Here is a 26,825-nt window from a genome sequence, read left to right as displayed (position 1 = left end):
ACACGGCGTATTTTGCTGCGTATTTGCTGCGTATTTGGTGCTGCGTATTTTCCTACCCATTGACTTCAACAGAGAAAATAAAATACGCAGCAGCAAATACGCAGCAAATACGCCGTGTGGGAATGCACCCTAAATCAGGATCACCCGCACTACAAGCCTGTGTAACAGGTTTAGTGCGGGTGATTCTGATGACAGATTTCCTTTAATATCTTTAGACATTTGGATGTGATGCTGGAACATACACACACTTACACACACACACACACACATACACACACACACATACACACACGTTGAGTCTTATATATATAGATTTAAAAAAGCGGCAATGCAATGGCTGGTATTTATTCAACCAATCCTCCAACTCCCGGAATGTTGCACCATATGTTATACCTGTGTTTCCCAACCAGAGCGCCTCCAGCTGTTGCAAAACTACAACTCTCAGCATGCCCGGACAGCCAACTACAGATCGGGGCGCAAAAAATGAGCCCTTATACAGGCCCGTATAAGGAGAAATAAAAAAGTTATAGAAGTCAGAATTGGACAAAATTTCCCCCGCATATGTGTATCCTGTGTATACATTTAATTAATTATGCAAATTAGCATAGCCAGTACCTTTTTGCAAGAAAGGTGGCAACCCTTGCTGTGGAGTAAGTGCTCCTTCTGTCCTAGTTCATGATAAAAAAGAGAGACTGTCAGGTTTACACCAGTAGATTCGGTTGACGCCTTGAAGGAGGAAAACAGTACTGTTTCAGCAACCTTCAAGTTTTTGTTGTTGTTACGTTCCTCAGTAAAGACCAAAGAACTCCACAATCAGTGTCTCGCTGGTATCCACTACAGTGCCCCCTGAAACCGGCCTAATCGACCAGTGTTCTGGAAGGGTGTACTGCTCTAACTCCACCATGATCTTCTGAGCAGTACCCTCACTTTCTAACAGATACAGCTGTCTTCTGAGTAAATAATGTAGCTTACAAATAATGTATGCTTACAAATCTCCAGGAAACATATGGTTGTAACAGCACATCCTGCTCTACCAGCTGGATTTCTTGCCATCAGATTTAATTTGGCAGGTGGTGAGAACACCAGCAACATTGGACCCTTAAATACAGTATATTACTGTGTGTTACACTATTGTTCCGCGCTCATCTGCAAACTCTGGTTACCATTGCTCCACGCTGTGCAGTCTACAATTCCCCATTTTTCCATGCACTTGCTGCTGTTGCTACTGAATGTGCCTGTGGTGTGTGCGCACGCACCCCTTATGCATAGTAAAAGGCCAGCACGCACACCTAAATCCTTCTCCAGCCAATCCTGGTCAATCACAGGTATATTACAGAGCTTCACTGGGTATATATCCTGCCTGAGCAATATGGTTGCTCCTGTCCTGCCAAATTATTCTATTGTATGCTAAATCATTACTCTGTTGACCCTAGTTTGTTATCTGATCTCATCTCTTTCTTCTGTCCTGTATTTTGCTGTATCATTATTATTACTAATATTATTTTTCTTTCTTTTTCTTTTTATGTATATAGCACCTGTAGAAACTGCTTTGTTTTTGGGGTGCCTTACTAATTGATTGAGGACAACTGGATCTTTATAGGGGTTTATTACAAGCTACACATATACATATAAATACAAAGGGGGATCCTAACTAATTAAGGGATAGGGGTGCAAGGAAGAGGGGAAGGTGAAAGGAAGGGGGCAGGAAGTGCTCTCTCTCTCTCTCTCTCTCTCATCATCCTATAAGTAACAATATATATAGCAGTCATCCACACACATAACCCATACATTGCCCATCCCAAGACATCTCCATGGCCAATCAGAACAGTTACAGTTTATTTGCATTGCAATCAGTTCTTGTCCTTTTGATGTCTTCTTGAGTGAGGGGGGGGGGGTCTTCTTTGTTGTCCCATACTGTGTTGAAGATGTCCAAGTTTCCTTGAGAATCACACCTTGGTGGGCTGACAGGATGATTTGCAGTCCATTGTATCCAACACCGCAGGGGCTGGTTTTATGGCTTATATTATTGGAGGTAACAGGAACTGTAGCTCACCTCCATTCTTATCACTCAGGTGCCAGGCTTATCGTATGGCTTTAAACAGGATGAAAGCAAATGATTGTCTAATCAGCTGTTTGCATCAACCACAATTCCTGGAGCCAGTCCTGCAGACACCCTACACCCATTCCATCCATGAATTCCACTGCATTCCATTATATTTGAGTCCATAATAAAAACACATCAAAATTATATTAGTGTGGCCAATGTTGGCTGCAACATACGCCCCTTTGGGCCTGAATGGCACACAAACACTTGGGCCACATCCAAAATGAAGTCCACAGTCTTCTGCACAGTCCTCTAGATTGCAAAAGTCCATTTAGCTTCTGGATCCTCCTCAGGGCCATACTGGTAGAGGTAACAATTTTGAAGAGACTGGGCATAAATGAACATCGCACCATTCACTTACATTCACACTCCTATCAATGGGTATCCAACAACATAAATTATATAAAATATCATGTTCCCCTATACACACAGCTACCTGTGTCATTGACAGATACATAATAGTAAAAGACAATATCATAATTACATGTATAAAACAAACTGACAAGCTGAAACTGTATCCATCGGGTTTCTCATTTCTTTGAACAAATTAAGTTTATGGGTACATGTTCCATGACATCATGTTTTGGCACTTTCCATTGAATGTATTTTGCCATGTTTGCACCAGCTGATCTCTCTTGGTGACCAGTAGATAGACCATTGCTTTTTAATTGTTAATAGGATTATTTGAAGAAATCTTTGACCGACAGAGGGATTCATTTAGTTGCCATCACATGTATGGCCTATATACACATCCAGGAACCAGCACATCTTGTCTTTGCTTCACAAAGGATCCTGGGAACAAAAGAACAAGAGCCGTATCAGATTCTTAGCAGTATAATATAATATATGCCACAATATCAAAATTCCTATATATCATTGAAAATACAGCTAAATTGTAGTGACTCATGGCCTATATGGTGTTTCCTCCATGCATTGTGCATCTAATATCCAAATCCAACCTGGTTTCCTCCTTGCTAGCACTAACATTAGGGCATATCCCTAACTAACTGACAGGGAGGAAGAAACTTCCTAGATGTAACAAGCAAGGTAAATTCCTGGCATGGCTGCACTCGCTTTATCCCTGTTTGAAGCCCAATTCCCTCACATATACCACGAACGCATGCAAATGGGAAAAATGTTTCACAAAAATCCTTAAAATCTTTAACACCAATTAACTTTTTTGGACCAATAAACATTTTAACGCCCCTTTGGTACCAAAAGAAAAAACAAATTGGTACCAATCAAAAAATAAAAGGTAAAATGCATTGGAAGAAAAATATTTTTTTGGGAAAAAGAAAAAAAAAATAATTTTAAAAAATCTAAGCAATGAACACAGCTGTTTCAAAAGCAAAAATATATGCTTAATAGAAAAAAACATACTCCTGGTCATCTGGAGCATAAAAGAAATAACACAATGTCGACACAAGATACACAATGAACAGGACATAAACAGACAACATAAAACATATCATAGATTAACTCAACTTTTATCTATCTCACAATGCATCTTTAGGTAATTCTGAGTAAAGGTCTAATCAATTCTATAGCATTCACACTGGAATCCCAGATTTGTAGTGGTCACTCTTTATACATTTCAATTATCAATCTTCAGCTCATGATTGAAGTCTGTGACCTGTTTGGAAAAGGACATAAGAAAAACAGACATACATACACCTATATAAAAACACTAGGTTAGTACAACACTTTCACATCACAATGGGATGTTAATTTGTATAATTGTTTGCAAACAATTGACCCTCTACACTTGAGCTCATTGATAAAACCACATGGACTTTAAATCAGTGAATTGGCCAAATACACTAGATTATTTGCTAGGATAACCAGTTTCATTTGTTGATGTCTCACAGTTTATAACCTGTTGAAGAAGCATAGAGATTAGTATCTTTGCTGCAACATCACATGACAATGGTGGTCAGTCTGTAAAGAAACACAAACACAATTAGAATACAAAAAACACACATGTAAAACAAATATAGTTCTGTCATTTATATCTATACCAATATGTCCATATCTAGCACAACAAAGTTCCTCAATGTTTACCAACACATATTAGCAGACTGTGCTGAGCTATTAAGCAATAGGGGTAGAGCAATCTGTGACCAACTCAAGAATAGCAAAAATGGCAGATTTCCCCATGGATTGTACATTGGGATATTAATGCCTGCCTTTTGCTGTTCACAAGGGGATGTGTCTTTCTGTTTCTTTGTCTCTTCCTCATTTACATTAGGGCACTGTTTTGTTGGGGAATTTGATGTAAATATAACAGGGTCAGTCTCCATATCACCCATCTCTTCACACCTTTGTGTGACCTCTTTATTCTGGGTGGTATTCTCCCCCTCAGGCTGAACGCTGCTAACCTCCTGCTGTGATGAATGGTCTATAGGCTCAGGGTGCACATTAGATGTCTCACAATATCTTTTAATATGTCCTGGTCTCCCACATTTGTAACAATATCTAACCCACCATTTCCTCCTAGGTCTATACACAACAGATATGTTTTCGGGTGTCTTATTCCTGTCTCCTGACCCTTCACACCAGTCCCTCAAAATATTGATACATTTCTCATGGGAGCTGGTATTTCTCAGCGCCAATCTTGTGGTGTAATCTACGTTACATCTATTTGCCATGGAATACAGGAAATTGGTATCATCCTGAGACATTTCTGGGCAGTTATAAACACACTTATATAGGGAGAGATAATCATTACAAAACATGACCGGATCATCACATCGCCTGAACCGCAACTTTCTTAAGGCATCTTCACCCCTAATGTCTCGCCCACCCAAAACACGCTGCAGCTCCTTCCTCCTGAATTCTTCACCTCTATGGTCATTATCATCTATGTGGGCAGATGTTAACTGCGCTGCCAATGTCCCTGGAAGCCAAGCTCGGAGCAGAGACCAGGCATCTTTGTTATCTAGGTGATACTGCTTCACTACAGCTTCAAACCTATTGGATAAAGTTATGGGTGATTCACTTGTATTACATTCTCCAATAACTTTACACAAATGAAGTCTGTCCTGGATGGTCAATGCTGGAGGACTATCAGCTACCATGCCTGTTACCTCGCCCCCATCCATAGATGAGATTGTGCAGATATTTGTTACTTTACATTTATGCAATGTAAGGGACCGGATGTGCTGCTCTTGGCTGACTAGCTGGGATCTTGCTTTAGACAGCTGCCCTTCTAAATCAGCTATCACCACCTCCATCTGACTAATCTTATTCTCTAAAGACAATAAATGGGACCTGTTAGAGCCAACCTTAAGCTCATACCTCTCTGCCAACTCCACCAGCCCTTTGTTTCTTTCGGTTAATTCCTCTATTTCTGCCTTTAAATTTCCCAATTCATTACTGGACTCAGCAGAAATTTCAAGAACAAACTCTGCAATCTTATCTAAACTCTCTTTCATCTGCCTCCTCTCATTCTGCCACTTGGTCTCCTTCTCTTCCGCTATCTCCTTAATTTTCATAAGCAATAAGATTTCATTACCTAACTTTTCTTTCTTCCACTTCTTGCTTTTCTTTTTACAATCAATGTTACCATTATATTCCTGGCACTGCATCCTCAATGCCAAAAACTGATCTCCCAGAGATCCATCTACACATGTCTGGTACTTAGCAGAGGCATGCTTCTCCACAAACTTCTCCACAAGTTCCATATTGACAATACAGTAATATACAAACAAAACTAACAATACAACCACTCCTACAACAACAAGCAAAACTTAGGCCTCACCTGACCAGTACCTTATCTAGAACAATGGTCTCACACAACATATATTCGGCCTACTCCAATGTAAAACTCACTTCTAAAAACACAAAATAAGTCACACTTCCTTTACAGCTATAACTAATCACTACAAATAAAATGTCATACACAACCTGATTAATATTTACACCAAACTTGCTAGGATCAGCTTACAAATAACATAAATGAAACAATACACTCACCAGGATTTCCTTTGTATCCAAGATCCAAATTCCTCGTTCCTCGATCTTTTCCTCTTAGAAATTTGGAGCAAAGCAGATTCCTTCCTGTGGATCCTCTGTGGAATTTTAAATCACAGTCCCATCTGGGGTGCCAAATGTAGAAACTGCTTTGTTTTTGGGGTGCCTTACTAATTGATTGAGGACAACTGGATCTTTATAGGGGTTTATTACAAGCTACACATATACATATAAATACAAAGGGGGATCCTAACTAATTAAGGGATAGGGGTGCAAGGAAGAGGGGAAGGTGAAAGGAAGGGGGCAGGAAGTGCTCTCTCTCTCTCTCTCTCTCTCATCATCCTATAAGTAACAATATATATAGCAGTCATCCACACACATAACCCATACATTGCCCATCCCAAGACATCTCCATGGCCAATCAGAACAGTTACAGTTTATTTGCATTGCAATCAGTTCTTGTCCTTTTGATGTCTTCTTGAGTGAGGGGGGGGGGGTCTTCTTTGTTGTCCCATACTGTGTTGAAGATGTCCAAGTTTCCTTGAGAATCACACCTTGGTGGGCTGACAGGATGATTTGCAGTCCATTGTATCCAACACCGCAGGGGCTGGTTTTATGGCTTATATTATTGGAGGTAACAGGAACTGTAGCTCACCTCCATTCTTATCACTCAGGTGCCAGGCTTATCGTATGGCTTTAAACAGGATGAAAGCAAATGATTGTCTAATCAGCTGTTTGCATCAACCACAATTCCTGGAGCCAGTCCTGCAGACACCCTACACCCATTCCATCCATGAATTCCACTGCATTCCATTATATTTGAGTCCATAATAAAAACACATCAAAATTATATTAGTGTGGCCAATGTTGGCTGCAACAGCACCCTTGGTTCCAGGGCACGTTACAATTGATAAGAGTTAAAATACATAAGGCTAATTTCCTATTGCCGTTGTGCTCCGAACTGTTAAAACTGGTTATCCAGGTTGGGTGTGGTATTTCAACTTGGCTCCATTCGTTTCAATGGAACTGAGCTGCAGAACTGCACCCAACCTGCACACAGACAGGGAACGATTTTGGAAATAAATTACCTGTGTTTTTCTATTCCTGGATAACCCCTTTAAGGGTCTGTTCGGCTCTTTTTGCACCAAAGAGCCCCAAAAATGGGTAATAGCACAACAGACTCCACTGGGTCCTGAAGGATCCCATTTACTGGAGTTTTGCAGAGAATAAAATTAGTGCATGAACAATTTTTTTCTCCACAAAAATTCATGGAATTGCCGACAATGCAGCTTGACGGCAATGTAAAAGAGGCCTTATACAAATGCAGAAACTATGAACATGACACAGATTAGATTCATGCAGAGGGGGAGAGGGCCCTGCCTGAAAGGGTTTACAGTCTAAAATCTCCTCTATGCTGTCTGACCCTGGCTTGTTCCTGACTAGTGATGGGCGCGAATATTCGCATTTCGAATTTTTATCGCGAATATTGCGAATATATTCACTATTCTAAATTGTGAATATTCATTTTTCAGCATATGTGCACATTCGCATTTTCCTTCTTTTCACTTGTGGGCCACTTACAATGATGCGAATACACTTGTCAGAGGTTATCAACAACATCCCTAGCAACCAATAGTAAAGTTGCCCACCCCCTTACGGTTTTCTTCCTCGAATACGCGAATATGCAAATGTAACGAATATTCGTCTATATATTCGCGAAATATCGCAAATTCAAATATGGCCAATGCCGCTCATCACTATTCCTGACTACTGAACCTGGTCTACCCACCCTAACCTATTACCCGTCCACTGTGCACAAATATTTCCAGCCCCTGACCTTGGCCCAAACCATCGGAAGAACAAAGTGCCCGGTAAGATGGGGGGGGGGGGGGGGAATGGGGGAGCCATAATCCCTCACCAAGCCTCCATCACCATCTTATGCTCTATCCAAAGGTCCCAGCGGGTGGATAGGGGATAAGATATCCGGGGGCTGAGTACCCCTTTACCCTTCCTATTATACTTCATAGAATATTGATCCTTTTTTTAAATAGCAATGATGGCATATATTAAAGGACACTAGAGGTCCCCATACCATCCAGAACATTATTCTTTACGCCTGCTGGATCATCTTTGTCCCAGCTGAAACACAGGCTGGGACAAAGTCCAGTAAGTAAGGGCCGGACTAGCCCTCCTCTGTGCCCAGTCCTGTTGGAAAACAGAGAGGAGGGGGTTACAGAGCAACCTGCAGTGATTGAGTGATAAGACCCAGCACTGCACAGCAGACTCAGGGAGGAAGTGAATGCATGGTGATTGAGGGCAAGCTCTTTACGGAGCAGTAGATGTCAGAATGAGTGAGCAGAAGAACCGAGGTATTTGTGAGCCAAATACAGAAGCTAGACACATAAAAAAGACTCTGTAAATGACCTAGTAACATATAAAAACAATATTTTTGACCGTACCTGTCATATCACAGAAAAAAATAATGCTTTAAGCAACAATGCTTGCTTGTTTCTAATCTAATATATATGGCTCTCTGATCTACAGTAGTATATATCTACTGTATCTCTCTATATATTCATGTTGCTGTCTAGCATTTTATCCCCAGCACCACATGTATGTCATCTCTTGAGTTTATCCCCCGATGCGATAGTCAGTTAATTAAATTATGCACCGTTGGAGATTTCTGCTTTAATAAATTAAATGAAATTACTGATCCAACATCCACACTCTAGTAATATTTCCTCTTCATACTTATTAAGGGGGTTCAATTAGATTCCTATAACCTTATATTCATAGTTTTTTCAGCTGCCTCTCTAATGTTCATTATTTTCTGATAATAGAAATTCAGCCTGCTATTATACTCACTTTATGTTTTTTTCTAATTCTATATTCATAGCTTCATAGTTAATAAGATTGAAAAAAGAGTCCATCAAGTTTAACCTAAAACCCTACTATGTTGATCCAGAGGTAGGCAACAAACCTCCATGAGACTGATGCCCCATAACAGAGGAAAATTCCTTCCCGACTTTGGCATTAAGAATAAATCCCTGGATCAATCTTCTATCCTCATAAATCTAGCATCTATTGCTTGTAATATACATTTTTCTAGAAAAAACATCCAGGCCCTCTTGAACTTGTTTATGGAGTCAGACATCACCAATATGTAACAAAGAGTTCCATAGTCTCACTGCTCTTACAGTAAAGAATCTCTTTGACAGTGGTGAATCCTTCCTCTAGACGTAGAGGTATAAAAGTAATAAAAAAGATCACTTGAAAGATCTCTGTACTGTCCATTCAAATATTTGTACGTTGTGATCAAATCACCTCTAAGACATCTTTTCTCCAAACTAAATAACCCCAAGCTTGATAACCTGTCTTGGTACTGTAATGCTCCCGTACCATTAAAGGGTTACTCTGGTGATAAACATCTTATCCCCTATCCGAAGGATCTCCGGGCCGGCAGCGTCGGCATCCAGGACACGGAAGCTTGGAGCTTCTGTGTTCGTGATGTGATGCCATGCCCCCTCCATAAAATCCAAACTTTAATGAAAAAACTTAAAAACATACAGGTGGAAAAATATAGAAAAAACAAACAAAGGGTAAAACCACAAACTAAACGCCAACGCGTTTTGACTTGTCAATAAGTCTTACTCATGGCACATTACTGGGATACAACACAAAATTTATATATAACAGTACTAGGCACGTGACCAGACGCCTGAAGTGCACGTCCCTAAAAAGTTTTACCTTTGGGTGGAGAAATAAAGAAAGCCCAATGGATAACATACAAAAGGTATATATATATATATATATATATACTGTATATACATATATACTACTAGAAATATTATTATTGCATATACATTTTAACCAGAATTGTAATATATCGTACTATACATATAGAAACATAAGACAAAAGCAGAAGCTGATCAATAGACATAAGATAAATCATTCCTGTTATTGAGGCCAGACGGGAAGTGAGTCTTCAAATTCAGTATCCAAAATGCCTCCCGTCTGAATACCTGCTTGCTCCAGTCCCCTCCTCTTCGGGATGGGCGCACTCTTTCTATGCTGGATACTCTACACCTTGGAATAGAGCCAGAATGTACTTCTATCACATGCTTTGTGAAACCCGACATCGATCTAGTTGTACCTCTATTCATGTGAGGTATGTGCATGTGTTCCTGTATCCTAGTTCTTAGTTTTCTTGTAGTACATCCTATATATTGTAAGGTACAGTCTTCACAGACAATGGTATATATATATTACATGTGAAGACTGACAATTAATTGGTGTTTCTATGTTATATTGTTGTCCCGTCTTACAAGAACTAAATGTGGGAGAATTCTTCATATATTTACACGTCCCACATCCTGGATGACCACACTTATAATTACCTCTACTTGTTAACCATGTGTCCTTTCTGCATTCACTGTGAAATTCACTGGGTGATAGTCGATTTTGCAATGACCGTGCTCTTTGGGGAATAACTCTAATGCCACCATCTAAAATCTGTGCCATGTTTTCATCATTTTTTTAACAATGGTAAATGTTTATGCATTATATTACAAATGTTATTAAACTGTCTCGAATATGGTGTAGAGAATGTAGGAATATAGGGGGAGATTTATCAAAACCTGTGCAGAGGAAGAGTGGTGCAGTTGCCCATAGCAACAAATCAGATTGCTTCCTTCATTTTCCACAGGCCTCTAAAGAGGCCTGTGGAAAATGAAAGAAGCAATCTGATTGGTGGCTATGGGCAACTGCACCACTCTTCCTCTGCACAGGTTTTGATAAATCTCCCCAATACTGTTTCTTATCACCTCTGTTTTGATTGGATTGGAAATAGTAACCATCAGGTTTTGAATTTACAATCCCCTCTGCCCTTGCCACTAAATGGGAGTTATAACCCCACTCATGTAATCTCATCCTAATTTCCCTACATGTTTTTTGGTAGGCCAAGACATCCAAACATGCCCTTCTAGCTCAGACAAACTCACTAATAGGTAGATTCCGCACCACATGATCAGGGTGGCAACTTTTTTGTTTGTTTCACAGGAGGTTTTTAAATTGATAGTGGATCCTGCATGTCACCCAGTCAGAGGCCATATGCCCAACAGAGGTGAGTGTCTTAAGCATGTTAGGGTCCCATCAGACAAGAGGCCACCTCTGCGTGGTGGATGGGGGACACGTTTTGATCAAAAATTGCGCTAAGAGCCTGAGAGTGCTGGCTATTTTTCTTTTTAATGTTTTTGCTATGCAAGTTAGGAGGAGTGGCACCCTCTCTAGTCATGCACCCCTCCCTGTTTCACAAGAGGTTTTTAAATTGATAGTGGATCCTGTATGTCACCCGGCCAGAGGCCATATGCCCAACAGAGGTGAGTGGATTAAGCATTTAGAGTCCCATCCGACAAGAGGCCATCTCCGCGTGGTGGATGGGGACACGTTTTGATCAAAATATGCGTTAAGAGCCTCCATTTTTTGACCAAGCGGGCTGCTGCAATCTTCTTTTTTGTATACTATGTAACGCCCATATCAGCCAATCAGATGGAAAAATGGATTGGTTGGCGAACACAAGACGACCTCCTCCCAGTATGCCATGAACAAATTTGCCAGCGACGGGGAAAGTGTTGACCTCATTGGGCAACCGGCTATTTGCAAGTAATAATGAATTACAGGAATGATTTATCTTATATCTATTGATCATCTTCTGTCTTATGTTTCTATATGTATAATACAATATACTATCACAGAATCTTGGATACAACTAGTGTCAAACCAAAAATTACTAATCCAAAAATAAACACTAAAATGTAACTTTTATTATACCTAAATTTAAAGCAAAAAGAAAATAGGGTCCACTCAGACCAACATGTATCAAAATCGGAGATCCTGATATATATTCACATTGGCATGATGAAGGCCATAATTGATGTATTATCAGAAAACCAGTTGCTCCCACCAATCAGGAGACTTACAGTTAATGGTCCGTTATATGGTTACTAAAGGAAAGGATGGGGGGGGTAGGGGGGGTATGGGGGGAAGGGCCTAGGGATATATGGGCCTATGGATGGCGGCCACTACCTACTTGCCCTTTATACAAGGTTCCTTCACTACCCCTGAGCCTAGACGGAGTGATCGCCCTAGAAAGGGCGGCCCCGTACTGGAACCTACTCCTATTTTTACTAGCCTCGCCCTGTGCTATAGACCACAAGGAGGCTCTCTGTCTCACTTGTATAGGCTATCTATCTCTTTGGGTAGGAGAAGGATAGAAATGACCTGTTGTCACCACTGTCATAAGGATATCACCTAAGATAGATCTTATTAGGAGGAAAACGACAACAATGGTCCGTTGTCACTACTGTCATAAGGGTACCACTTATGCTATAGATCCGACTGAGTAGATCTATATATGCGTTTATAATGCTGGTGGGGTCTTGTACTGTCTCACACAGCTAGTTTGTATCACACAGTCTCAGATCTTTTTTTATAATAAAAAGATATCTATAATATGTATCACTAAAACATATAGATACATGCTCGGTTTACAAACCTACAACACATTAACCATGATTGGTACCGTGATATAGCATACATATAGTGAGAAAGATCATAATTATATAGATAGACTGTGATATATACCGGTGGCGACAGTAGGGTCATACACAAGCACATAAATAATGAGACTGAGCAGTTGATGTAACTATATAACTTATCTGGACCAAGACGTGAAGAAAATGTTAGTGGGGTGAAACCCCAGCTGTGTCCCGACGCGTTTCTTGCCCTAATCGTCAGGGCACAATAGAGGGCATTAGATGAAATTAGGACCAGGGTTGTCCACCATGATGGTCAGTAGGGGATAGGCATAAGATGACCAGTGTTCCCACCCTACCCCCCCCCCCCCCCCCCCCATCTTTTCCTTTAGTAACCATATAACGGACCATTAACTGTAAGTCTCCTGATTGGTGGGAGCAACTGGTTTTCTGATAATACATCAATTATGGCCTTCATCATGCCAATGTGAATATATATCTGGATCTCCGATTTTAATACATGTTGGTCTGAGTGAACCCTATTTTCTTTTTGCTTTAAATTTAGGTATAATAAAAGTAAAATTTTAGTGTTTATTTTTGGATTAGTTATAATACAATATATCACAATTCTGGTTCAAATGTATATGCAATAATAATATTTCTGGCATAAAGTATCTCTTGTAGTATATATACCGTTTGTATGCTATCCATTGAGCTTTCTTTTTTTCCGCCCAAAGGTATGACTCATTAGGGGCGTGCACTTCAGACTTCTGGTCATGTGCCTAGTGCTGTTATATATAAGTTGGGTGTTGTATCCCAGTAATGTGCCATGAGTAAGACTTGTTGCAAGTCGAAACATGTTGGAGTTTCGTTTGTGGTTTTACCCTTTGTTAGTTTTTTCTATATTTTTCCACCTGTATGCATTTAAGTTTTTTCACAAAAGTTTGATTTTATCCTGTATTGGGAGCCGGACATCCGCTTTTCTCTTTGGATCTGCTGCACCTGGAGACTCGGCTCTAGTGTTTTCCTCTGTCCTTCCAACATGAGATGTGTGCTGCTACTGGGGCCAGGATCCGCATTGTGGGACGTGCCCGCATGTGAATCCCAGCTCGTCACTCATCTCTGCCCTTTGCTGTCCTGTCCGTCCTCCCTCAGCACTGGCACGCGTGCCCCCAGCCTCCTAGGGCACACACGCGCCGGAGCTCTTTGATTTAAAGTACCAGTACGCCCTTAATTATTAGTTACACCTGCACCTCAGTTATAAGTTTCTGCACCTCCCATCACTCCTTGCCGGATCTTTGTTGCCTTGTGCCTGAGAGAAAGCTTTCCTTTGCCTTGCCTTTTCGGTGTTCCTGACTCCATTGTTCCGTGACCTGACCTTGCTCCTGTGCCGCCTGCCTATAGACCTCCTGCTACGTTCCTGACTTCACACCTGTGCCGCAAGCCCTGACCTTCACCTATCCAGTCCACGACTTGCCGTATACCTCCTTTGCCTTGCATTTTTATAGTCTGATATGGTCTCCTTAGAGAGCTCATATACACAATAATGTAATATAGGGAGCACGGTATATATTATTGGATATAGGGAAATGTGCAATACGTAATATTATTCACTTACATTGTAAAATTTGACATTGTAATTTACATTACATTGTAATTTACATTACATTGTAATTTTACATTGTTTACAATTTTACAAGTTTTACATTGTAAAATTTTTACATTTCATTTGACTGTCATATATATATATATATATATATATATATATATATATATTACATTTTCTCATAGCACTTTGCACTTTTTTTTATTGTAATACATACATGTCAGTATTGTTATAGTACCCCTTTTTTGATTGTAAAACATATATGTTTGTATGGTTATAGTACCAGCTAAAAATATAGTACTTAATGATAAAAAGATCACCCATTAAACAGAGAAGAATGGTACCCTACTAGCTAAAGTGGTATTTGTTAGTTGTGACATATACCTATTGAATTAAAGCTCTTCATTGGTGCGCATGCGCCGAGCACCAGCAGTCAGTCCATGTGCCTGAAGGTATTCTCCTTTGTGCACTTTAATCAGTGCTGTGGAATTTGTTCCCCAAACACCTTTTTTATATTGTTATATATGTAAAACATTTTAGTATTGTGAAAAAATAAAGATGGTATTTTATTCAATATGGTCAGTTTGTCTCTATAATTTTCTTGGGTATACAAATATTGTGATATAGAGTGGCCTAAATATATATATATATATATATATATATATATATATATATAGTGATATTGGATGTATAGAACCATAGTGTACTCAATAAATTGGGTATTGTTTAAATCGCATTGACCATCAGAATAAAGAGAACATATAATTTTTACCATGAAGTGCACTGAAGTGTACCATGAAGTGTTCACAAGTTGCAAAATTTTGGTTTTCTTTTCAAATAATCTTTTTTTTGGCTTTGCTATACATTTTATGGGAAAATGAAAGGTGTCACTGCAAAGTACAATTGGTCTGGAAAAATAAAAAAGTAATGGCTCCTAGAAGGCGAGGAGGAAAAAGCGAAAGGTGCTTTCTTCCACAAATGGCACCACTCTTCTAAGTTTTTTGAGTGGTATTTAAAGGGGTATTCCAGGAAAAAAAAAATGTTATATATCAACTGGCTCCAGAAAGTTAAACAGATTTGTAAATTAACAACCTCTTGAGAAAGGAATCATCCGAAACACGTGTCGAGGTTGCAGGATCATCACTGGGAAGCCATCAGCATGTCACAATTAGGTATTGTGTTGATTTAAGATATTGTTCTCCTATGTGCTGACTAAACTAATACTGCTAGACTGTATATTGGCATTACCGATTACTGCATATATCCCAGTGATATCCTGCTTAGCTTTGCGTTGGTTTTTTTTTAAGGGTGGGTCATTTTATGGGTGGTTATTCTACCTGTTTTTGTATACATAATAAAGATGAATTTTTTGACTATATCTTTGGGCTAATTTTGTAGGTTGTTGATTAAATTATTAGTCGTGTTGGGCTTGTAGGTAATATAGATTTGTAAATTACTTCTATTAAAAAATCTTAATCCTTCCAATAATTATCAACTGCTGAAGTTGAGTTGTTCTTTTTCTGTCCCACAACAGTGCTCTCTGCTGACATCTCTGCTTGTCTCGGGAACTGCACAGAGTAGGTTTGCTACGGGGATTTGCTTCTACTCATGACAGTTCTCAAGACAGGTGTCATCAGAGAGCACTTAGACAGAAAAGAACAACACAACTTCAGCAGCTCATAAGTACTGAAAGGATTAAGTTTTTTTTAATAGAAGTAAGTTACAAATCTGTTAAACTTTCTGGAGCCAGTTGATATATAAAAAATGGATAACCCCTTTAAACTCAATTTCCTTGTAGTGAAAGAAGCCAGGTTGTAATACCACGTACAACCTGAGAACATGTGTGATGCTGGTTTTGAAAGAAAGCAGCTATGTTTACTTAATCCCGGATTACCCCTTTAGGTTAAGGTCACACATAGCGCATCCGCAGTGTATTTGACGCTGCTGATGCGCTACTGACTGTCCTTACAGTATGCCTCCTGCTGTACCCGTGTGCTCTGCGTTGGGTGCTCGTAACAGCAACCGTCTGCTATGAGCAGACAAACTGATCTGTGAGTGGTGTGCACGCATGGGCAGTGTACTCACAGACATCGCAGTTGCTCCCCCTTCCCCCTGAGCTAAACTGAGAGCAGCCGTGATTTCTGTAAGTACACTGTGCATGCACGAGACTCGCAGATCTCTGTGTGTCTGCTTCTAGTGGCGGATTGCTGCTACGAGCAGACAACGCAGAACACATGGGCAGAAGGAGGCACACTCTAGGAAATGGTCAGTAGCGCATCCGCAGTGTCAAATACGCTGCAGATACTACGTGTGATCCTACACTATAACTGCCAGTAGACTGCATGTATTCTTGATTCTAAGAAATCTAAAAATGCCAAATGAATGGAAAATATTTTATAATGTTTTATCTTTATTTGAATAATACCCTGTTTTTTCTTTTTTGTGATTTTTTTTAACATAATTTAAAGACTCACTTTTCATATTTACATATACAAATACAGGACTTTAAATAGTTGTTGACATTATATACATACATTACACAGAAATACATACATTTTAATGTTTCTATGACAGTCTGTAGTCTACATCTTGATTGATCACTATATGCTATACACAGTGTAAGATACAATTGCCTATAAATCACCTACTCTAAGTCATTGTGCTTAGATAAAAATGTCACCAGTAATTATGAAAGAAGATACACTAGCCTAGAAACACCTTGTGTAGTAAATTGCCAGCTTGACATTGCCTGTTCAAAGTGCTTGACATCATTTTCTTAGAAAATCCATAGAATATTGTCTGGCCCCATGCGGTTTGTTCAGTTTCTATGAGACAGTTAGTGGTTTTGGAAAGCTACGTCTTACTGTAAGTGCACATTTCCTTCTCACGTGTGTACACAAAGCAGTCAGAGACACATCTTTATACTGCATACAAATAGGCTTCTTATGTGTCTCTCTTCTACTCCTTGGGGGAAAAGAATAGTCAGAATTTTTTGTACACATATCTTCTAGTGCCAAAACTGATTCACCTTTCTATAGATGGCCCATATTAATATTTATTTATAGACTCCAGTCATCTCAACTAGGAAATCATTGAAGACAAGGCTTGAACATTCTAGCATCGGCTTTTATATCTTATTTTAATGTGTTCCCATGAGAAACCGTTTCTATTACCATTTCAAAAAAAACTTTTCCATGCTAGGTAGAACCCAGTTGGGGAATGACAGTGTCCAATTGGACTCTTCTGCCATAATTCTTCGTTGTCATTCCGATGATGCCCAGTCCCTGCAGCTCACCATGTCCTGGTGATGTCTCGACATAAAGAAGTGCACACTTAACCAATCACTGCCTGAGGTAGATCTCCATTGTGGCTATTAATTTGCCAAGTGGGCATTTCTTTGTGTCAAGAAGAGACTAGGAAATGGGGAGCAGTGTGTGATTAGGCTCCAATGGAACAGCTGTGGTGGGGATCGCTGTAGATGAGGTCGGCTTTTCTCTTTATATTCTTAGCTTAACTATTAAACATGTTTAAAATAAATCACTGACAACCCCTTTAAGAAAGCCAAAAATAGCCCAATGGGTTGAGTTTGACACATTCTAGCTGCTGTAGAAAAATTTTTTGTGGAAAAATAAAATTGCCACAGGCTTCTACAATAAAGAAATGTTACTGTAATATGAAATATAGAACATAAGAGTACAGTACATAACCCTTACATGATAAGAGACCCAGAATTGTATGATAGCTGACTTTTCAATTTGTAAGCTTTCCTTTAAGCTGGATTTTCATTACTGCATACCTTATATTCCAGGTGAACAAGAGCAGCAAGTAGAGATGAGCAAACTTACAGTAAATTCAATTTGTCACGAACTTCTCGGCTCGGTAATTGATGACTTATCCTGCATAAATTAGTTCTGCTTTCAGGTGCTCCCGTGGGCTGGAAAAGGTGGATACAGTCCGAGGAGACTCTTTCCTAGGACTGTATCCATCTTTTCCAGCCCACCGGAACTCCTGAAAGCTGAACTAATTTATGTAGGATAAGTCATCAACTGCCGAGCCGAGAAGTTCGTGACGAATCAAATTTTCAGTAAGTTCGCTCATCTCTAGCAGCAAGCATTACTCTAAAATTACAGCTATGTTCAAGACAATACGGTAACACTGAATCACATGGAATTGTTGCATTAAAGGGGTACTCCGCTGCTCAGCGTTTGGAACAAACTTTTCCGAACGCTGAAGCCGAAACCGGGAGCTCGGGACATCATAGCCTGGCCCCCTCATGATGTCACGCCCCCACAATGCAAGTCTATAGGAGGGGGCGTGACGCTGTCACGCCCCCTCCTATAGACTTGAATTGAGGGGGCGTGATGTCATGAGGGGGCGGGGCTATGATATCACGAGCTCCTGGCGCTTGCTCCAGCATTCGGAACAGTTTGTTCCAAACGCTGAGCAGTGGAGTACCCCTTTAAGCATAAATATGAAGGAAGCACACAGACCTGGGTGATATATCCACTTCTAGGCAGTTCTACACATCATTCTGCCAATTAGAATGTGAAACCCATTGCTGGGTTACTTAGTACTGTCTTAGACAAGGCACGTTCATGGCAACATTAGTGGGTGTTATACCTGCCATGTATGTAATAAAGGCATAGTGAACTCATCTCATACACCCCGGGTGCTTCCTCATTTACAAATGACAGTAAGTTAGTCAGCACTGGCCCCACAAAAGTTATTATCTGCGTGAGAGACTGCAATGAACAGATCGCTAACTTCTCTGGCTTTTGCTTGTGGAATGTGACCCACTCTATTTCTACTGCTACTGACATTTTAAAGTAAGAAGGAATGCAGGACTGAGAGGGTGCTGCAAAAATAGGTGATACATTCGGAATTGCTTACCCAACAATTAGCATATATAGCATCACCAATCTGGGATAAATTGCATTCTAATACTCAGAAGACTATCAAGAGTTATTTGCTCTGTACTGTTGTCACACAGACTATATTTATCTGGCCTGAGTGTCTGAGGTAATGTGCAGCTTTTTTGACTCATTTACCACCTGGGTATTGAACTGGCAGAAAAAATTAATTCATTTTTGAAATTCTGGAAATCCAGTTGAGCTAGAGCTCACTGTGCAGACATGATATAGGCTACATTATTGCCCATTGACCAATGAATGAATCAAGGAAGTGGTTTAAGAGAAAGATGACTGATTTTTCGCCCCGTTATCACATTCCACATACATGTCAAATTCATCTACATCAGAAAAAGGAAGTCCATTTCCTGGCACATGCTCGCACACCGTGCTCCGTGTGGTAACCCTTGTAACACTAGGGGACGATCTTCGCGAGCCTAACTTCTTCTTCCTCCCGTGACACATCACTTCCTTGAACATCTCCCGGAAACGTGTGGAAAGTAGGTTGTACAGAATTGGGTTGACTGCTGAACTTAGATAAAATAACACACCAGAGACTACATGGACAAAGCTAAACATTTGGTGCATTTCTTCTGACCAGTCATGAATGAAGCTCCACATCAGTCGTTCAGTATGGAAGGGAGCCCAACAAATTCCAAACACCACCACAAGGATGACTGTAGGGAGAAAAAAGACAGTGTGTGAAAACATTCAGCTTGTTAGTAACCAGAGGAGCCTATCTATGTACAGTGTAAAATCTTTGGTCTGGAGCCTATAGTTGATAGACAATAAAATGAATATTATAGGAATATTCAGAAAATCGAACAATATTTGGTCGCCTAACAGTAAGCTAATCACAATGGGGGAGATTAATCAAAACCTGTCCACAGGAAAAGTTGCTGAGTTGCCCATAGCAACCAATCAGATCGCTTCTTTCATTTTTGAAAAGGCCTCTGAAAAATGAAAGAAGCAATCTGATTGGTTGCTATTGGCAACTCAGCAACTTTTTCTCTGGACAGGTTTTGATAAATCTCTCCCAATATGTTAAAGGATTTGTCACATTAGAAAGAACCCTCTTTTATAATGTGACTTCTGGTTGATAAACTTAGGTTTTGCTCCAGACATCTGAAAACAACTAATTTTGCTGAAATAACCTGCAGACTTTCCTCTGCAGTTTGTGCTGTAAATGAGATGTAGGCAGATGAATGGTTGTGCTGGATCATTGAGTTTCAGGCGGTTGTTAGTAGTGTTGCTCACGAATATTCGGAATTCAAATTTTAATCGTGAATATCGCATATTCGCAAATTCACGAATATTGCGAATATAGCACTATATATTCGCAATTATGAATATTCGATTTTTTTTTCTTTGTTCACAGTACATGTCACAGTGATGTCTGGTGTACGCCCCCCGCACCTGAGAGCTTTGGCTCTCGCTCCCCGCACCTCCATCTATTGACTTGCAGTCTGCTGTATGGACACTTGGAATAAAGCATCGTTTGGCAAATATTTCTCAGTGGGTGAGTGCAGCTTTTTTCAAGTCTTCTGCATAAAAATCATCATCCCCCATGCTGCCTTGCTCCAGCTTCCAGTCCCTCTGTGCTTCAGTCCTTCTCACCCCTCCTCTACCTCATCCTTTCCCCTCCCTAGTAATTATATTAAACCCGCCCCTTTGAAACGTTACACATAGAAATCATGTGTAAATTGTTTGAAGAATATCCCTGTTTGTTACAGCAGCGTAACTAACCGGGATATAATTGGCCAGGAGTGGTCACATGTTCGATCCCGGGGAAATTCTGAGTGCGCCGGCGCGCTCACCTTCATGTGATAGGCGGGAGGCATTCAGAGTCGTTTGCGCAGTCCAGCCAATGACGGCTGCACAAACGAGGAATGTATGAATATGTAAAATATGGGAGCGGGGGAGGACCTTTACAGTGATGACGTTTCGTAACGAAGATGGCCGCGGCAGGCTGAATACAGGGGAACGAAATTCATAATTTTGAGATACTGGCTGCACTTCCGGTTTTCCAAAAAGTCGTATAAGCGTGCAGTAAGCGCAACTAATTTAGGATATTATATAACTTTGGGCTAGCTTTACAATGTACAATAAATATTTTGCTCCAGAGTACTCCTTTAATGGTATAGGAAACTAATGGGCTAGTACAGTGGTCTCCAACCTGCGGACCTCAAGATGTTGCAAAACTACAACTCCAGCATGCACGGGCAGCCAACGGTTGTTCCTGCATGCTGGGAGTTGTAGTTTTGCAGAATCTGGAGGTCCGCAGGTTGGAGACCACTACACTGGCCCATTAGTTCCCTATACCATTAAAGAAGGGAGGGCACAATATTCGCAAATATGCGCATATATTTTCGCATATGCACAAAAAAAAACGAATATAACGAATATGCGAATTTCCCGAATATATAACGAATAGTTGTCCATATATTCACGAAATATCGCGAATTCGAATATGGCCTATGCCGCTCATCACTAGTTGTTAGCACTGGAAATCCATCCCAAGATGAGCACCTTTTTTAACTGTATACATGTGCTCAGGATGCACATGCAGTTGACAACTGTGGCAATGCAGAGTACCATTTGAAGCACTATGGATAGGGAGGTTGTATAGAAGTGGCAAAAAGAAATAAGGCACTGGAAAAGCAAGGAGACTAAGGTGTTTGTGTGGCAGATTCTGCAAAGATGAATGCATGAGATCTTCATGGTAGTCTAGGTCAGGCATAGGCAACTTTCAGCACTGCAGATGTTTTGGACTACATCTCCCATGATGCTTTGGCAGCATTTTGGCTGTAAGAGCATCATGGGAGATGTAGTCCAAAACCTCTGCATTGCCGAAGGTTGCCTATGCCTGGTCTACGTCAAATGGAAAAGATGGCAAAAGTAAATAACTCCAATCAAAGTAGATGTCACCTGTTAGTTCCTGGATATAACTGTAATGTGATGATATATATGGTCTGCAGAGGACTTGAGTAGAACTGCTGTCTACCACTATATGAGACTCTGTTTGTCCTACCTGCCTAGGGATACAAAATACTTTGTCCTGGCCCATAAATGTAGCATTACTTACAGGCAATATTTGATTTTTATTTACTCACACTGTTATTCCTCTTTTTGGAATGAAACTGCAGCACCTATTACTCTAGAGGTACAGAAATTCCGGATCTATTTTAAGTGGTAAGTAAGACTAATGTGAAATCTGCACAACAACTTAAAGGGGTACTTCTGTGGGAAAAAAAATTTCAAATCAACTGGTGCCAGAAAGATAAACAGTTTTGTAAATTCCTTCTATTTAAAAATCTTAATCCTTCCAGTATTTCTCAGCTGCTGTATATTACAGAGGAAGTTCTTTTCTTTCTGGAGTTCTTTTCAGTCTGACCACACTGCTCTCTGCTGACACCTCTGTCCATGTCAGGAACTGTCCAGAGCAGATGTTTGCTATGGGGATTTGCTTGTACTCTGGACAGTTCCTGACATGGACAGAGGTGTCAGCAGAGAGAACTGTGGTCAGGCTGAAAAGAACTCCAGAAAGAAATATATCTTCCTCTGATATATACCGTATTTATCGGGGTATACCACGCACCGGCCTATAACACACACCCTCATTTTTCCAAGGATATTTGGGTAAAAAAAGGTTTTTACCCAAATATCCTTGGTAAAATGAGGGTGCGTGTGTGTGCATGTGTATACCCTGATATACTGTTTCTGACGCCGCAGAAGCCCCCAGGAAAGGCAGGGGGAGAGAGGCCGTCACTGCCCGCTTCTCTCCCCCTGCCTTTCCTGAGGTCTAGAGTCCTGCTGCCGCCGCTTCTCTCCCCCTGGCTATCCAGAGGCCACCGCCACCACTGCCCCCATTGCTTCCCCCATCCCCTGTTTTATAATTACCTGTTCCCGGGGTCCACGCTGCTTCTGGCTCCGGAGGCTTCCTTAGCTGTCACTGTGCGCCGGGCCACTGACGGTGATGTTGCGTTTAAGATGTCACTCATCATTGTGCAGCGCATAGCAACGACGCAGGAGACGCCGGAGCCAGAAGCAGCCCTGACCCGGTAATTATAAAACTGGGGATGGGGGTGGCAATGGGGCAGTGACGGCAGCAGTCTCTGGACCCCAGAACAGGCAGGGGCAGAGAAGCTGGCAGCGACGGCAGGTCTCTGCACCTGCAAAAGCTGCTGCAGTTCATTGACTTAAAGTGCCCGCTTTAAATCATTGAACTGCAGCGGCTTATTTTAGCCTAAAAAATGCGTGTTATATGCCGATAAATACGGTATATCTTATACAGCAGCTGATAAGTACTAGAAGGATTAAGATTTTTAAATAGAAGTAATTTACAAATCTGTTTAACTTTCCCTTTGTTTTCCCCTGGAGTGCCCCTTTAAGCTTGTCTTTCCAAATCTTTTGATCACTGTAATGCTGCCAATAGTGATTATTGAGCCTGTTTAAATATCCAAGATGAAATAACACAGATATGTCTGAACTGAATATGGAAAGTTTCCACATTGCCCAACAACCTCACGTCTTCTACTTTCAGGTATTTTCTTCAGGAGGAAATGCTTTTTCAATGAAATGAATAGCATTCCCCGTCTGGCTGCATATTGGATATTGAAGGGTTATTATTTTGTTGCTTTGCAGCACAGTACAATTATTTCTTTATATAGTTTCATGTATTGTAAAACAAAATTGGCAAGGGAAAGACGTTATTTTTGTCTAATTCTAAATCTTTTCACAGCCGCTACTAATATGAGAAGGCAGCACATATACAAGGCACACTGTCTGCTAAAATATCCCGGCCCTTCCATGAATAGATAAACATTTTTTTCCTCCCGCCTGTTGTGTTTGCAGAATTGTATTTTACGCAGTTCACATTTCTCGCTGTTATCATAGATCATAAACCCCCCCCCAAAAAAGCCTGTCACCCTGTGGAAAGAATAGTTAATGCCCACCTAAGGTATTTGTCCAGAGGTTATTGGAAGTATCTTGCTGGGGTATAAAGCAAAACCCCATAGCACTAAGCAAACTTCCTAATAAGGGTATAAGCCGACAAAAAACACCTACAGTTAAAAGGGGAGAACAGCCATGAGCTGTCAACATGAAAGAACCCAGAGCCCCATCCGGATGGATACAAACATCACCTGGACATGCTGCAGGGTCACATAATCCCTGGAAGCTTCTATCAATCTAGAGCGGTGACAGCATGCTGCTTTCCATATGACAAGCTGTCAGAAAAAGATGATCCCTCTGCAAGCTAATAGATATCAGCCTCTATAAACACACGCAACGTATGGGATGCTTTACAGGAATTTTATATCAGCTTCGGAATTCTTGGAATACTCCTTTCCATTCTCCTTTAAAAAAAAGACTCCTATTCTCTTCAGGCAGTTTATCACGATAATTAAAGGGGTACTGGTGGCAGAAAGTTAAAGATATTTGTAAATTACTTCTATTAAAAAATCTTAATCCTTCCTGTACTTATTAGCTGCTGAATACTACAGAGGAAATTCTTTTCTTTTTGGAATGCTTTCTGATGACATCACGAGCACAGTCCTCTCTGCTGACGTTATTATAATAATAACGCTTTATTGTTGTCCTTAGTGGGATTTGAACCCAAATCCCCAGCACTGCACGGCAGCAGTGCTAACCACTAAGCCACCATGCTGCCCTTAGCATACATCTGCTATGCATAGTTGCTAAAATGGACAGAGATGTCAGCAGAGAGAACTGTGGTCGTGATGTCATCAGTGTTCCAAAAAGAAAGGAATTTCCTCTGTAGCATTCAGCAGCTAATAAGTACTGGAAGGATTAAGATTCTTTAATAGAAGTAATTTACAAATATGTTTAACTTTCTGCCACCAGTTGATTTAAAAGAAAAAAGGTTTTCACCGGAGTACCCCTTTAAGAATGTCACATATACACAGAAGGACGTTGGAATAGTGTTTTCAGAACAGTTAATGGGGGGGGGGGGGGGGGGACACCTAGAGCAGTTTATACTTGGAGCATTTCAACTGGAGTGTGAACATTTTTATTGTCCTCGGATTAAGTCCTGTCCTTGGTTGCGAATCCCCCATGAGGTCTGAGGGATGTGTTCCTACAGTGAATGCCATAAATCCTTTCAACGCATTCATTTCTGTTCTGAGGGTGTCAAAGGTAGTCAAGCGCTTAAAGGACCAAGCTCATTATGACCTTAAAGAGGTTACTCTGGTGGAAAAACATTTTTTCTGAAATCAACTGGTGCCAGAAAGTTAAACAGATTTGTAAATGACTTCATTAAAAAACGCTCTACCCTTCCAGTCCTTTTAAGCAGCTGTATGCTACAAAGGAAATTCTTTTCTTTTTGAATTTCTTTTTTGTCTTGTCCACAGTGCTCTCTGAGTCCAGAGTGCAACCAATCAGATTGTTTCTTTCATTTTTCAGAGGACTTTTTAAAAATGAAAGAGGCAATTTGATTGGTTGCCCTGGGCAACTGCACCAGTCTTCCTTTACACAATTTTTCATAAATCTCCCTTAGGGTAGGCTCACACAAAACACATCCGCAGCATGCTTCTCACAGCTGAAATTCCTCTTGCAGATTTTGAGCTGCAGAATTCCACAAGGGAAACCTGCTGCAGATGTGCTACATGAAACCCTACCCTAAGGGAGATGAAAACGCGTGGAGAAAGACTGGTGCAGATGTGTTACGTGTGACCCTTCCTTACAGTGTTTTTCAGTAGTTAGAAAATTAAATACTTAAGGGCTATGTATTCTTTCAGATGATGAAAATTATCATGGTAAGTTCAACCTATAAAATTTAGTAAAGTAAAATTTCCTTGCTGAAATCCTCTTTCTGTTCCATGGTAACATAGAGCAGAAATGATGTGGAATTTACATTTATTTTCTGCTAAATTTCAAATGGAATTTAGTGCATAAATTTCCATTGACTTAATAGTATTTTAGTTACAAATTCAGATCTGCTTCGGAAATTCTGCTTTGTGCACAGAGGAGTGAAAAACCAATGTACTTCAATGGGAATCTGATTCAAAGCAGAATCTGCATTGAATTTAACTCCAAGATTCTGCGCAGATCCCTCCTTGATTTTCTGTAGTGAGAACTCGCCCCTAAAATTTTAAGCCTTAGGGTGCCATCAAATGAGACAGAAGGGGTAAAATGTCTCCTTGAGGAGAGTTCTGAAAATTATGTGGAGTTTTATAGTCCACTTGGGAAAAAAATCAGCAAAATATCTCGGAAGGGAGAGAGCTTGCCCTTTGGTGCACCAAAGAGCAAGATCTCTACCTTCTGGGAGATGGATCTTTTTACGCAGTGGAGCATTGCATGGCCTATAAGACTTCCTACACCTTTGGTGCTATTTTTAGAGAGAAACTTTACCCCTTCAGTCCCACAATAAAAGGCATCTGTTTCAGTCAGCCAGCACCTTGTTTTATACTGACGAGAGTACAAGCCCCTCCTTTCATGTGGCTTATAATCCCCAGATATGAGATATGGCAATCTTAAAGGGGCTTAGCATTGTAGCATTGACATGCAGGGATGCTACCTCCAATAGGTGGCACCAGACACCACAATCTCTTCCCTGGTGCTTGGCAGTGAATATGTGCAGGAGAGAGAGAGAGAGAGAAATCCTGATTTGTGTACCTGCAAATTGTGAGCATCTCTCACCTACCACCAGAGGAACCACACTGTCCCTCAAAGGTAAATCAAGT

The 26,825-nt window shown here is 40.5% G+C and overlaps 2 protein-coding genes across 4 annotated transcripts in view; both read right to left on the bottom strand.

Moving 5' to 3' along the window:
* Window positions 1-4,037: 4,037 nt before the first annotated feature.
* LOC130361009 (posterior protein-like) lies at window positions 4,038-5,787 on the bottom strand. Its single transcript, XM_056563568.1, has one exon. It carries the CDS (start codon window positions 5,785-5,787, stop codon window positions 4,162-4,164), a length of 1,626 nt encoding a protein of 541 aa, XP_056419543.1. The 3' UTR covers window positions 4,038-4,161.
* A 12,836-nt stretch (window positions 5,788-18,623) lies between these two features.
* Window positions 18,624-26,825, bottom strand: part of NMUR1 (neuromedin U receptor 1) — a 96,929-nt gene continuing 88,727 nt past the window's right edge. For all 3 annotated transcript variants that reach the window (XM_056565548.1, XM_056565547.1, XM_056565549.1), the window contains one exon: window positions 18,624-19,799. In XM_056565548.1, coding sequence (XP_056421523.1) covers window positions 19,402-19,799 — 398 coding nt within the window. In that variant the 3' untranslated portion in view covers window positions 18,624-19,401. The remainder of the gene's footprint in view (window positions 19,800-26,825) is intronic.

This window comes from Hyla sarda, chromosome 3 (assembly GCF_029499605.1).
Source record: "Hyla sarda isolate aHylSar1 chromosome 3, aHylSar1.hap1, whole genome shotgun sequence".
Classification (NCBI taxonomy): domain Eukaryota; kingdom Metazoa; phylum Chordata; class Amphibia; order Anura; family Hylidae; genus Hyla; species Hyla sarda.
This window is presented reverse-complemented; position numbering and strand designations above follow the sequence as displayed.